Raw genomic sequence first — 15,533 nt, 5'->3', positions numbered from 1 at the left:
CCTTATTGCCTCCTTCCTATATGGCCACCTCGGTAGGAATGTGCCAAAGGAGACTCATTTTTTTCAAAGCATGAAGAATTGTTATTAAGATCAAGGTTTCTGCTGTTTGGTCCATAGACATTGCTTGCTAAGTGATGGATAAAATTGAGAAGGAGCAGGTCCATACATCTCTGGGAAGGAATGAACCAATCGTCTTGGGAACTTGGCTCTTGGGCAGACTACTGCCTCCTGGCAAGGCATGAGGTGTAGCACTGGGCTTCCTGGACTCTCAGTCTAGATCCCGGTCCCTGAGTAAGATCCCACTCCTGTTTTCAGCAGGTTCTTCCTCCTTGCCTCACATAAGCAGATATTCTTTTTTTTTTTTTTTTAACCATTTTATTTATTTATTTTTGTGGAGAGAGAGACAGCAAGAGAGGGAACACAAGCAGGAGAAGGGGGAGAGGGAGAAGCAGACTCCCTCCTGAGCGGGGAGCCTGATGTGGGGCTCGATCCCAGGACCCTGGGACCATGACCTGAGCCGAAGGCAGATGCTTAATGACTGAGCCACCAGGCACTCCATAAGCAGATATTCTTAAAAAAGAAAAGAAATCTACAAGAGATCTCACAAATCTGATGATCAGAATATCCTTTTCTGATAAGCCACACTGATAACACTAGGAGCAATCCAAATGCCCAGCAACAATAAAACTTATAAATAAAATTTGATGTATTCATATAATGTAATGCATTGCACAACAATGAAAATGAATAGTAATAGTTATTGTAATGCAACAAAGGGACATATCTTTTTTTTTAAATTTTATTTTATTATGTTATGTTAGTCACCATACAATACATCACCAGTTTTCGATGCAGTGATCCACGATTCATTGTTTTCGTACAACACCCAGTGCTCCATGCAGTACATGCCCTCCTTAATACCCATCACCGGGCTAGCCCATCCCCCCACCCCCCTCCCCTCTAAAACCCTCAGTTTGTTTCTCAGAGTCCATAGTCTCTCATGGTTCATCTCTCCTTCCAATTTCTCTCTCTTCATTTTTCCCTTCCTTCTCCTAATGTCCTCCATGCTATTCCTTATGTTCCACAAATAACTGAAACCATATGATAATTGACTTTCTCTGCTTGACTTATTTCACTTAGCATAATCTCCTCCAGTCCCAACCATGTTGTTGTAAAAGTTGGGTATTCATCCTTCCTGATGGCTGAGTGATATTCCATTGTACATATGGACCACATCTTCTTTATCCATTCATCTGTTGAAGGGCATCTGGGCTCTTTCCACAGTTTGGTTATTGCAGACCTTACTGCTATGAACATTGGGGTGCATATGGCCCTTCTTTTCACTACATCTGTGTCTTTGGGGTAAATACCCAGGAGAGCAATTGCTGGGTCATAGGGTAGGTCTATTTTTAATTTTTTGAGGAACCTCCACACTGTTTTCCAAAGTGGCTGTATCAACTTGCATTCCCACCAACAGTGTAAGAGGGTTGGTTCCCCTTTCTCCACAACCTCTCCAACATTTGTTGTTTCTTGCCTTGTGAATTTTTGCCATTCTAACTTGTGTAAGGTGGTATCTCAATGTGGTTTTGATTTGAATTTCCCTGATGGCTAATGATGATAAACATTTTTTCATGTGTCTGTTAGCCATTTGTATATCTTCTTCGGAGAAGTGTCTGTTCATGTCTTCTGCCCATTGTTTGACTTGATTATTTGTTTTTTGGGTTTTGAGTTTGAGAAGTTCTTTATAGATCTTGGATACCAGCCCTTTATCTGTAGTGTCATTTGCAAGTATCTTCTCCCATTCTGTGGGTTGCCTCCTTGTTTTGTTGACTGTTTCCTTTGCTGTGCAGAAGTTTTTATCTTGATGAAGTCCCAAAAGTTCATTTTTGCTTTTGTTTCACTAGCCTTTGGAGATGTATCTTGAAAGAAGTTGCTGTGGCCGATGTTCTCCTCTAGGATTTTGATGGATTCCTGTCTCACATTGAGGTTTTTTCATCCATTTAGAGTTCATCTTTGTGTATGGTGTAAGCAAATGGTCGAGTTTCATTCTTCTGTATATAGCTGTCCAATTTTCCCAGCACCATTTATTGAAGAGACTGTCTTTTTTCCATTGCATATTTTTTCCTGCTTTGTCGAAGATTATTTGACCATAGAATTGAGGGTCCATATCTGGGCTCTCTATTCTGTTCCATTGGTCTATATGTCTGTTTTTGTGCCAGTACCATGCTGTCTTGGTGATCACTGCTTTGTAATATAGCTTGAAATCAGGCAACATGATGCCCCAGCTTTGTTTTTCTTTTTCAACATTTCCTTCATGATTCAGGGTCTTTTCTGATTCCATACAACTTTTAGGATTGTTTGTTCCAGCACTTTTGAAAAATGTCATTGGAATTTTGATCAGGATGGCACTGAAGGTATAGATTGCCCTGGGTAGCATAGATATTTTAACAATGTTTATTCTTCCGATCCATGAGCATGGAATGTTTTTCCGTCTTTTTGTGACTTCTTCAATTTCTTTCATGAGTGTTCTGCAGTTCCTAGAGTATAGATCCTTTACCTCTTTGGTTAGGTTTATTCTGAGGTATCTTATGGTTTTTGGTGCTACTGTAAATGGAATAGTTTCTCTAATTTCTCTTTCTACAGTTGCATTGTTAGTGTATAAGAAAGCAACTGATTTCTGTGCATTGATTTTGTATCCTGCCACATTACTGAATTGCTGTATGAGTTTTAGTAATTTGGGGGTGGGGTCTTTTGGATTTTCCACATAAAGTATCATGTCATCTGTGAAGAGAGAGAGTTTGACTTCTTCTTTGCCAATTTGAATACCTTTTATTTCTTTTTGTTGTCTGATTGCTGTTGCTAGGACTTCTAGTACTGTGTTGAAAAGTAGTGGCAAGAGTGGGCATCCTTGATGTGTTCCTGATCTTAAGGGAAAGGCTCTCGGCTTTTCCCCATTGAGGATGGTATTCACTGTGGGTTTTTCATAGATGGATTTTATGAACTTGATGAATGTTCCCTCTATTCCTATACTCTGAAGAGTTTTAATCAGGAAAGGATGCTGTATTTTGTCAAATGCTTTTTCTGCATCAGTTGAGAGGACCATATGGTTCTTCTCTCTCCTCTTATTAATGTGTTCTATCACATTGATTGATTTGCAAATGTTGAACCACCCTTGCATCCCGGGGATAAATCCCACTTGGCCGTGGTGGATGATCCTTTTAATGTATTGTTGGATCCTGTTAGCTAGGATTTTGTTGAGGATTTTGGAATCCATACTCATCAGGGATATCAGTCTGAAATTCTTTTTGATGGGGTTTTTGCCTGGTTTGGGGATTAAGGTAAGGCTGGCCTCATAGAATGAGTCTGGAAGCTTTCCTTCTGTTTCTATTTTTTGAAACAGCTTCAGTAGAATAGGTATTATTTCTTCTTTGAATGTTTGGTAGAATTCCCCTGGGAATCCATCAGGCCCTGGACTCTTGTTTTTTGGGAGGTTTTTGATCACTGCTTCAGTCTTGTTAACTGGTTATTGGCCTATTCAGGTTGTCAATTTCTTCCTGTTTCAGTCTTGGGAGTTTATGGGTTTCCAGGAAGGCATTCATTTCATCCAGGTTGCTCAGTTTATTGGCATATAGTTGTTGATGATAATTTCTAATAATTGTTTCTATTTCCTTGGTGTTAGTTGTGATCTCTCCCCTTTCATTCATAATTTTATTAATTTGGGTCCTTTCTCTTTTCTTTTGGATAAATCTGGCCAGTGGTTTATCAATCTTATTAATTCTTTCAAAGAACCAGCTTCTAGTTTCGTTGATCTGATCTACTGTGTTTCTGGTTTCTAATTCATTGATCTCTGCTTTAATCTTAATTATTTTTCTTCTAGTGCGTGGCTTAGGCATCGTTTGTTGCTTTTTCTCTAGTTCTTCAAGGTGTAGAGTTACTTGGTGAATTCGGGATTTTTCTATTTTTTTGAGTGAGGCTTGGATGGCTACGTATTCCCCCCTTAGGATTGCCTTTGCAGTATCCCATACGTTTTGGACCGATGTGTTTTCATTCTCATTGGTTTCCATGAATTGCTTAAGTTCTTCTTTGATTTCCTGGTTGACCCAAACATTCTTGAGCAGAGGGGTCTTTAGCTTCCAAGTGTTTGAATTTCTTCAAATTTTTTCTTGTGATTGAGTTCCAGTTTTAAAGCATTATGGTCCGAGAATATGCAGGGAATAATCTCAATCTTTTGGTATCAGTTGAGACCTGATTTGTGGCCCAGTATGTGGTCTTTTCTGGAGAAAGTTCCATCTGTGCTTGAGAAGAATGAGTATTTTGTTGTTTTAGGGTGGAATGTTCTGTATATATCTATGAGGTCCATCTGTTCCAGTGTGTCATTCAAAGTTCTTGTTTCTTTGTCGATTTTCTGCTTAGATGATCTGTCTATTGCTGAGAGTGGAGTATTGAGGTCTCCTACAATTAACGTATTGTTATCAACATGACTATTTTGGTTAACAGTTGGTTTATGTAGATAGCTGCTCCCATGTTGGGGGTGTAGATATTTACAATTGTTAGATCTTCTTGTTGGATAGACCCTTTAAGAATGATATAGTGTCCTTCTGTGTCTCTAACTACAGTCTCTAGTTTAAAATCTAACTTGTCTGATATAAGAATTGCTACCCCAGCTTTCTTTTGAGGTCCGTTGTCATGGAAGATGGCTCTCCATCTCTTCACTTTCAGTCTGGATGTATCTTTAGGTTCAAAATGAGTCTCTTGTAGACAGCATATGTCCTGTCTTTTCATCCAGTCTGCAACCCTGTGCCATTTTATGGGAGCATTTAGGCCATTCACGTTGAGAGTGATTATTGAAAGATATGAATTTATTGTCATCATGTTGCCTATGAAGACCTTGTTTTTATAGGGGTCTTTCTTCTTTTATAGAACCCATATCATTCTTGGGGTCTTTCTTCTTTTATAGAACACCCCTTAATATTTCTTGCATGCCCGGCTTAGTGGTCACATATTCTTTCAGTTTCTGCTGAAAGAATATCATTCTTGGGGTCTTTCTTCTTTTATAGAACCCCCCTTAATATTTCTTGCATGGCCGGCTTAGTGGTCACATATTCTTTTGGTTTCTGCCGGTCTTGGAAGCTCTGCAAATCTCCATCCATTCTAAATGACAGCCTTGCCAGATAAAGTATTCTTGGCTGCATGTACTTCTCATTTAGTACCCTGAATATGTCTTGCCAGCCCTTCCTGGCTTGCCAGGTCTCTGTGGATAGGTCTGACATTATTCTGATGTTCCTCCCTCTGTACGTAAGGAATCTCTTCCCCCCAACTGCCCTTAAGATGGTTTCCTTTGTTCTAAGAGTTTTACTATTACATTCCGGGGTGTTGGCCTGTTTTCCTTGATCTTGGGAGGGGTCCTCTCTGCCTCTAGTACACAAATGTTTGTTTCATTCCCCAGATTAGGGAAGTTCTCAGCTACGATTTGCTCAAATATATCTTCTAGTCCTCTCTTCACTCCCTCAGGGATCCCAATAATTCTGACATTGGAACGTTTCATAGTGTCACTTATTTCTCTGATTCTATTTTCATGGATTCTGCGTTGTTTTTCCCTGGCCTCCTCTTTTCCTTTCTTGTCTATTAATTGGTATTCTAGATCACTAATTTGTTCTTCTGCCTCACTTACCCTAGCTGTTAGATTATCTAGATTAGATTGGATCGCATTCATAGCATTTTTAAGTTCTGCCAGTTCAGCTTTCATTTCTGTCCTTAGAGACTCTATGTTGCCATTAATCGATTTCTCCATTCTAGCCACTGTCTTCACAATTGCTACCCTGAATTCCATCTCCAACTTCTTGGTTATATCTATATCCATTTGTAAATCTGTGGCCTAAATCATAGTCTCTGAGTCTTTCCTATTTTGGGGGTTCCTCCTCCTAGTCATTCTGTTGAGGGGTGGTTGAGGGAATGTATAGAGTCCAAATTATTGACCACAACCCAAGCAAGATGCACCTGTTTTATAGGGACTTTAGGATTGCTGGCCTCTTGTTTTCCCAGCCTGTCTTCTGGAGGAGGGGCCTGCCGTGCTGTTACTCAGGCAACCCTGTTTGGGCAGAGTTGCCCTGCCCCTTGTGGCGGGGGATGGGCTCAGCGAAAACTGGTTTTGGGGGGCTTTTGTTCTCTGGTGGCTTTCCCTGGCGGCTTTCCAAGTCTCTTCCGAGAGTCAGAGCAGAAGAGATCATTTCCAAACCTCTGCCTCAGAGCAGAGAGATTGCAGTCTGTTCTTCAATGAGCTCTCCAGGCCACAACAGACCCATTTCTGTCCGTGCTGCTATAAACTGCAGCATCCTGGGTTGTGCGCCCCTCAGCAGCGCTCCCAGTCCTCACCTCCAGGTTGGGGCACGTCTCTGCCTTTTGTGCTTCTAAAACTGCCAGCCGCCCCCAGTTTGCATGCCTGGCCCTGCCACTCCGGGTTTCCGTCCAGGGGGTTGCCCTAAAGTCCTTTCCCTGTCGCTACAGGTCTGCGAGTCTGTGCCCCGTCCCTAGCGCGGGAGGCTATCGCTCACCGGTGGTGCAGGATCCTGATGGCTCCCTCCGCCTTCCATTTATCCTCCAATATCTGCCCGCAGAATCATGGCTCCCTGCTTTGTACCTCAAAACCAAATGCCTGCGATATTCTGTTTGTAGAGATCCAGATCTATCTTATATTTCAGGCTGATTTCATGGGTGTTCAGAGTGGTCTGGTAGATATCCAGCTCAATTCTGGGGACTGGTTGGAATAGGGTCCCCTACTCCTCCGCCATCTTTTCCCCCTCCTCTAGTTCTTGAATCTTTCAAAGATATTAGCTCACCTTCATGGCACAAACTGTAGGCAAGTGACTGAGATGATGCAGCTGTTAAGTGGAGGAAAGGAATCTGCTCCAAAGTCCACACCCCATATATCTCTCACAGCTTCTTTCTTTATAGAGAAAAGTCACTCTTACAAGTTCTAGGCAGTTTCACCCTGAAGATCTCTGTGGCAAGCATATCCACTGCGAGCATTTCCCTCGCATAACTAACTGTCAAAAGGACATATCTTAAGCAAGACACACAAGAATCCATACTGTATGGTTACATTTGTGTAAATGTAAATTTCAAAACCAGAGAAAACTATACTATATTATTTAGAAATGCATAATAGTGATATAATTATAAAGAAAAGCAGGAAGTGGTATTGTCAAATTCACTACAATGGGGGAAAGGTGGTAACAAAATTGAGAAAGGAAACAAACAGTTTATGGGTGCTGGCAATGTTTTCACTCTGAGGGGTAGTTATGCATGTATTCACTTGATAATTATCCAAATACATTAGTTTTTAAAAACTTTTAACTTTAGAATACTTTTAGATTTATGGAGACATTTCAAAGACAGTAGACCCCACATTCAGTTTTCCCTGTTATTAGCATCTTACATTGGGATGGTATATTTGACACAATCATAAACCAATACTGATAAATTATTAATTGAAGTTCATACTCTAGAGAGTTCCTTAGTTGTTTTTGTTTTGTTTTGTTTTGTTTTTTTAACCTATGTCTTTTTCTTTTCCAGGATTCTATCCAGGATACCATATTACATTTAGTTGTCATACTTCTATAAGTCTCCTCTTAGATATGACAATTTCTCACACTTCCCTTGTTTTTAATGATCTTGACTGTTCTCAGGAGCACTGGTTAGGTATTTTATAGAATGTCCCTCAGTTAGAACTTGCCTGATATTTTTCTCACAATTAGACTGGGGCTATAGGTTCTGGGGAGGAAGTCCACAGAGGTAAAGTGTCATTTTCATAATATCATAGCCATGGAACATACTATTAACATGACTTATCCCTGTTGATGTTGATCTGGCTGAGGTAGTGTTGGTCGTGTCCCGCTGTAAAGTTATTCTTTTTTTAAAAACTCCTTTCCCTACTGTCCTCTTTGGAAAATCCCCATGTACATTTAAGGTGTAGGGAGTTATTTTCAATCTCCTAGAGGGTGGAGTATCTATATAAGTTATTTGGAATTCTTCCACATAGGAGATTTGTTTCTTCAAGTGGGTTTACAAGAAGGAGTAAGGTGGCACTTAAAGGGTTATTTAGGAACCAAATAACATCATCAAAGATCAAAGATGTGGTTTACGAGGAAGGAAACTACTTAGGTCATATGACATAGGACCAAGGAGTGAAAGAGAAGGAAATTTTGTATCCCACCCCCCTGAAGAAGTTCTGCAGCTTTGGTCAGTGAGAAACCATAAATTGACAGATAAATATTTTTCTCATGTTCCCTGATGAAAATCTCATACGAGGGGACAAGTGGGCTATTAATCAATCTGGTTATGTATTTTCTTAGTAACTGTTCATTACTTCCTACAAAGTTAATATGATTACAGGACCATGATTCATCATGCTTCCGAGCCAGCCTGACTGAGGTTAAATCCTGGCCCTGGGAGGTATAAGATCCTGAGTCAAATGGAACTGTTGTGAGGATTACATAGTTTAATATATGTAAAGTATTAGGACAGTGTTTATTCAAAAGTAGGCTCTCAATAAATCATGGCATGTTAAATATTACTGATATTATTATCATCTGGATTATATTTGCAAAGTCAATATTCTAGAACATAGCCACCCAAACATTGCTTCACTGTGGAAATGGTGTCCAAGTTTCAAGTTGGGATTCAAGTGATAAACTACCTTCAGTTGAATGTTCTGCAGACAGGAGGAAAATGGCTTTCTCTGTTGCAGGTCAGAGACATTGGACTGGTGGTGCGTACTGGCCGTAGAGACAGGAAAGAGAGAGAATGGGAGGGTCCCAGCTATCCCAGCAAAGCCACGGGTGGTGTGGGGGGACACCATGTTAAGGTCTGGGCCGGGCTGAAGCATCAGCTTCATCTAAAGGATGTTATGAGGTGGGCGTTTGTAAGACTGGGACTGGTCTGTCACCATCCTCTGTGGAAAATAATTGGTTTCCTGTCATTTTATTATTTTGTGCCTGCATGTTGAGTGTGTATGTGTGTGTGTGTATGTGTGTGTGTAATCCTGGTAAATATGATTTTTTTTTTCTCAGATACTGTACTTCCTTCTGCTTAGTTTCCTTATTTTCTATCCCTGTGGGATTGGATAATCTTCCAGGTGAGTCTCAAGGAGATTGTTGGAGTAGGAAGGCACAGAATTCGGCTCTCTCCAGTAAGGAAGAAGAGCATGACTGAGGGGTGGCCCTAAAATGGGGACTGCTGCCCAGTGCCCACACTTGAGTGCTGAGGCCCCCAGATTGCCTTGGCTCAGGCCCCCAGATGCCCCCAGCACTGAAAGGTGTGATGGCAGCCACTAACTACAACAGCCCCATTTATGTGGCTTTCACAATGTAAAATTGCTTATCTCAAGTCATCCTTACAACAACTCTATAAAGCATTATGGCCATTCCCATTTTACAGATGACAAAACTGCAGCTTAGTGAGATTAAGTCACTACCCAGGTGACATAAATAGAGTGCTGGCAATGTGTCCACAAAGTTTGAGCCTGTAATCATCTCAGGCAGCCTCCTTTCTAAGGTTCTGTCTGAACTTGTTATCTACTTATATCCAATTTCTCCAAATGTGCAAACCCTTCTTAAGTCATAGCATCTTAAAGAGGGACAACAATATTAAGAACTTGCAGCTCCTATATGACCACACACTCTTTTCTACACATCTTTTTTTTTTTTTTAAAGATTTTATTTATTTATTTGACAGAGAGAGACACGGTGAGAGAGGGAACACAAGCAGGGGGAGTGGGAGAAGGAGAAGCAGGCTTCCCGCTGAGCAGGGAGCCTGATGCAGGGCTTGATCCCAGGACCCCGATATCACAACCTGAGCCAAAGGCAGATGCTTAACCAACTGAGCCACCCAGGTGCCCCTCTACACATATTAATATTCCGAATTTCCATTTCCCTACAGTGGGGCTCTATGTGTCTCTTATGTCTCCGTGACTCACACATACTCACACAGGCTAAGCTATCTAGTCTCTGTGCTGGTAAATTTAAAAAGTCATTATTAATGAGCTTTATAGGTCGTACAAAATGTTAACTGGAGTGTTTTTAGAATTCAGATGTTCCTAATCTACAGGAACTAGAAATAAAAAGAAGCTGAGGGTTAGCCCCTCTACAGTGTCAAGAAATGCCTTGAACACTGTAGGAGAAAAGACCGTGTCCTGCCCTGAACACACCATCAGGCTTTGCCCCAGCTCAGTAGGCATCACGTAGGCAAGTGAGTTCACCTCTCTGGGCACCACTTCTTCATCTGTCCAGGGGAGCTGGACGGGTTGACCTAACAATTCCACTGACACTTTGAGATTCTCTCAACCCTATTCCTTTTCTGTTGAGGACTCGAACTCTTTAGGTTTCTGTGAATGATTCGAATGGGTTTTCTGGCAGGAGTAGTGAGAGATTTGAGACAAACTGGAAGAGAACCCTGCAGGCTGCGTGAAGCAAAGACCATGAGATTGTCACTTCTTTCTTTGATGTAACTTTCACCAAGTAGGCAGCTGCCACAGGAACGGGGCTGAAGGTTATTGGTTATCGAGTCTTTGTTTCAGCCAAATCAACAATAAAGCGTGGTTCCTATGGGTCTTGGGATCTGGAAATCCCTTTGCTACACACAACACTATGCTGGAAATGATAACATGGGGCTCTGTTCAGGAATGGATTCCCAAATCCTGGCAGGTGGTCCCGGAAACAGTGCTTGCTGATCTGGTTTCAGTGAATCCTATTAAACATCCCTACCCCCATCTTTTGTGTTCAGTGGTTCTTTTCAGAGGAGCAGTCACTTGGGGTAAAAAACAACAATAACAACAACAAAAAACCAAAAAAACCAAAAAAACAAAACAAACAAAAAACTATTACGGGTACTGAGGGACATAGCTTTTAATGTGATTTCACTATGGCTTCACAGGATATTTGCATTTTTGTGGTTTTTTCCCCTTCTAAGACTACTTAAGATGGGAAGTGGAAGAGCAATGTTCTTGGGATGGTGATTAGAAAGGGGACAAGGGAATGAGTAGAAAATTGGAAACAAAACTTTCAGGAGAGGTGATGGGATGAAGTATCACTTGAAGGAACTCCAGCACCCCACCCACCCCCCAAAAAAAGATGTTAAGGGAAACTCAGAGGCTAGGTCTCTAAGACTCAATCAAAGGCAGTATTCCTAAAAGTACTTTAGAAAGGTTGACACCTTTAAGTAACACCACCACCCCAACACAGCCCCAAGAGAAGGATGTTATAAAGAAGAGCCGTACGAAATTCATTATTTGAACTCCTGAGGGATGATGCGTCTCTTCTAGCAGGATTTAACAAAGGAATTCAGTCATCTCAGTATGAGGAAAAGGCATGCTTCTTCTCTAAATCATCTGTCTGATTTTTCTTACAAATACTGTGAAACTTATCATGGATCAAATCCTCTCTTTCCTTTAGTCACTAAGAATTCTCAGAACAAAATTTAGTCACTGTAAGTGATACTATACACTTCAGTATGTTTTACTTTTTCCTCTCCTGTTTCCCTTTTCTCTTAATATCCTCAATTATTTATATTTGTTCTTATAAGCATCTACGAAATCTTTTGTGGAAGGATGTAGGTATATACCTACATACCTATAAACATGGAATTGTAGATAGAGGTAGACATAGATTAAGGATGGAAATGGCTATGAGGTGCTTTCTGTGCAGACATGTGTTTATTTGTCGATGGTCCTCTCTGTGTATAGAGATTGCTACTAAAGTCAGCCAACAGTTAGTGCGAAAACTTTCAAATAATCTTTGATTTGAGATAATCTTAAAAAAAACCCCCAAAAACAACTGGTAGAAGCTACTTGTGAGACATTTCAGCTTAAGGGGCAAGACACTGGGATAAGATTATTCTTTGAGCATCTGGGTCCTTTGGAGAAATCTGGAATATAGGTTTACCTCCCTCCTTAACAGCATTAGGGACTCAGACACAAGGCATTCATTTCTTTTGTTCACAACAGATTCTAAGGATCCAGTGCTCCAATTCGACAGAAATTCTTTTCTAAAAACACTGTGCCCTTCCCAGAGACAACCGGGAAAGGCTTTGCAAAACAAACCACCATGTCTCATAAATGTACACAAGTGTGTATGAAGACTCCAAGACAACTGCAAGGCATGACCCATGAGTACTGACTACAGATAAAATCTTCCGTGGCAACAATGTCAAAGTCGGCAGACCCAATGGTTTTGGATGGTGCTAGAGGATTCCTCCAGCTGGACCAGGCTCTGCCATTTGAGTGTGGCCTTGAAGAGGCACAACACATGCCCTGAGACTGCTGATTTCTGAACTTCTCATTTGGTTGTGGGTACACATGTCTAGATGGGCAGCAATGTCTGTGGATACAAGAGCGGCTGCAGCAACTGAATAATTATAAAGCTACAGATGCCATCTTGCAGAGCTGTGCTTCTGGAAGTGAGATCTGTGAACCACCTGATTTACAGTAACCCAGAAGTCTGCGGGAGCTGCTAAAAGCACTGATTTCAGGGTGTCGCTCCAGCCCTAATAAATCAGTATATTTGATGTAAACATATTTTAATATCCGTCCCTGTGCCCCTCCCAGTGATTAATAAAATCTATCTTTATAGAAGCTATGAAATAAATAAAATATCATGGTTCTAATGCTAAAATATAATTTGCTGAATTTTCAGAAGTGACAGGATAGCTCTAGTTTGTCCTCTTTAAAGAGATAACAGGTGGCAAGAAGTCAAATTATGAGCAGTAATTCTAGAACAAAGCAGCCAATTTAGAAAGGTGAATTCAAATTCAGAATTGGTAAAGTTAGAATAGAAAGCATGGCTTCCTGATGAAGGTGGTGGGTTTTTGTTAGGAGTCCACCTAAAACCAACCTGATGTAGGAGAAAGAAAAAATGAGCATCTCTCTTTTTAAAGTGTAAAACTTACTGCCACCGTGCTTTATCCCTTAAGGAATTTTTCCTAGAGCTGTTGCCTTCACTGGGGCTGTCCTCATCCTCGGCCTCCAGACTTCGGCTGCAGCTCCTGATGATCTGAAAGATGCTGTTGACGGTGGACTCCTTCTCTGAATTCTTTAGGCCATTATGTCCCACTCGTTGTAAGAAATTATCTTGTCCACTGTAATCGGCTACGAACTACAGAAAAACATACCAAGAATTTGTTATTGCAATTTCATGTACTATGTCTAAATAACCTACTTGGGTAGGGAAATAAAATCGCAGTAGTCATAAATAATGGCATTTGCGCCTATTTTATGGAAAGAAAAAGAAAGAGCCTCCAGAAAAAACATTTTTTTCATTTCACCACATGAATTATTAGAATTCATTCTTGTTTCCACTAAGACAACTCTAGTCCCTCTAGGAATCAACACTCCATTTCAAATTTACAACACAAAAAGCAATATTATTTCAAGGTTCCCCAGGGAGAAGATTAGCCACTTTACAGAAAACGGGTAGGGTTGTTTTATCCTGGTAGTGAGAATCAAGAAAAACCATGACAAAAGTCTATTATTCTATGGAACCAGATAAAATTCCTGGGGCCCAAGGAAAATACTGAGAAAGGATGACGTTTTGCTTTATTGCCCTTATATCCTATAGTAGCACAGAGGCTTCCTGACGGTTTTAAAGCTCTTATGGTCTGTATTCAGGATCAGGAAGTTCCTCCCATTCGACATAAGAGCTCCCGCTGCGCCACTGGATGTGGCATTCCCGGCTTCTAAGATACGAGGGAGCCGGTGTGGGTGCAGCCTGGGGGGCTTGCTATAAGCTTTCTCCTCCATTTAGTGCACTTTTATTTTCCTGCATAAGCCAGAGAGATGCAAGCTGATAGTGGTGCCTGTACCTGCCAGGGGCTCGTTAGTCTCCCTGACAGCAGGTGATGACCTGGTTCCCAGATGACACAGAAGAGGCTGAAGTTTTAGGAGTTGTCTCATGGCCACTGAGAAGGGTGGGGTATGTGAGTGTGAGTGTGTGTGTGTGTGTGAGGTCAGTAGTGGTGCTGTTAGCAAGTGGGAATGACCCTAGATTTGGGTTTGGAACTGCCAGGTATGGGGAGGGGAGGGGAGGAGGGTGGGGGGATGAGGTCACTGGGTGATGGGCACTGAGGGCACTTCATGTAATGAGCACTGAGTGTTATATGCAACTGATGAATCACTAAACTTTACTTCTGAAACCAAGAAAAAAAAATCTTGGGAAAGTTCTCCCCAATTCAGTCCCTTCTTTCATTTCTAAACAACTTTTTCCAGTTTCTCAAAGCCCGTTCTCTCCAATGCCCGATGCCCCGAGTCAAAGTTCACAGGGTCCTCTCCCCTCTTAGAGTCAGGAACAAGAAGTCATGGGCCTGGGAGAGCTGAGGTGGCTGTGATCAGAGCCTAGAGCTCGTCTTTTGATGAGAGGCCAGCTTCTCCAGCATCCTCCCACAAAGGGGGAAAGCAAGGCAACACTGACCTTCCGTCATGCTTTATCTCTCTAATTCCAAAAAGTTAATACTCTCACTTGACTTTTTTTTGTTTTAAGATTTTATTTTATTTGTCAGAGAGAGAGCACAAGCAGGGTGAGTGGCAGGCAGAGGGAGAAGCAGGCTCCCTGCTGAGCAAGGAGCCCAATGCGGGACTCGATCCCAGGACCCCAGGATCATGACCTGAGCCAAAGGCAGACGCTTAACCGAATGAGCGTTAAGCATCTGCCAGGCGTACCTCACTTGACTTCTTTTATCCTTGGCATCCAGACATTCCCATCCAATGAGAGAAGAAAACCCCATCATCCCTTAAAAATCAGAAAACAACACCCATTTCCACTTGTACTTAAGCACTGCCCCATTAAAGCTAAGTTAACAAGATTAAGCCCCAAACCGTGCTAGCTGGCATTATTTTCTCCAGAACTTCCCAGGGCCTAAGTGTTACGCAACACAACAGCAACAACGGATAACCTAGGCTCAGCAGGCTCTCTCCTCTGGTGACAATGACACTTCAGATTTTGAAAGGCCTCACCTCTAGAGTTTCTTCTTGGGAATTGTACCTCGGGCAAAGCTTCATGAGGCCAGAGGCTCCATCCAGCACTTCACAGAGCTCCTTCAGAAACACACCACAGAAGGGAACCACCTTACAGCCGGGTATGTGCAGGGCCCGCGTGACCACCTTCCTGTACTCGCAGGAAGATTCGTGCTGAGCCATGGCGTCCTTCAGGCTCCTCATGGTCTCCAGGTCAGACTGGTCCATAAACTGCCACATTTTTAAAACTTTTCTTGACCTATTGCAAGTAAATGATGTTTTTTTTTTTTAGATAAAAGAAGAAATAATATCGTCCACAGTATATAGCCTAAATTCCATACAAATCTATTCTTTTTGCCTCAGTTTTCCTTATGTTGTAATATTTATTTAGGACTCATATCTCCACCTACTTCCCCAAATGATGTATTACTTTTAGAAACTGAAACACAAAATTAAGTAGGACAGATACAAATAACACGTGTGGAAGGAGTTAATTTTGGAAGGTGGGCACTGAACCTAGGTTTGAGCTTTTCTG

General features: G+C 41.6%; 1 protein-coding gene across 1 annotated transcript in view; it reads right to left on the bottom strand.

The window, feature by feature from the left end:
* The window catches only part of PLCE1 (phospholipase C epsilon 1), a 313,510-nt gene that overhangs the window by 74,834 nt on the left and 223,143 nt on the right, over positions 1-15,533 (bottom strand). The window contains exons 6-7 of the mRNA XM_032432419.1: positions 14,999-15,257; positions 12,940-13,145 (exon numbers count right to left, since the gene is read on the bottom strand). Coding sequence (XP_032288310.1) covers positions 12,940-13,145; positions 14,999-15,257 — 465 coding nt within the window. The remainder of the gene's footprint in view (positions 1-12,939; positions 13,146-14,998; positions 15,258-15,533) is intronic.

This window comes from Phoca vitulina, unplaced genomic scaffold (assembly GCF_004348235.1).
Source record: "Phoca vitulina isolate PV1807 unplaced genomic scaffold, GSC_HSeal_1.0 scaffold48, whole genome shotgun sequence".
NCBI classification, from domain to species: domain Eukaryota; kingdom Metazoa; phylum Chordata; class Mammalia; order Carnivora; family Phocidae; genus Phoca; species Phoca vitulina.
Note: the sequence above shows the minus strand (reverse complement) of the source record. Positions and strands in the feature narration are given on the sequence as shown.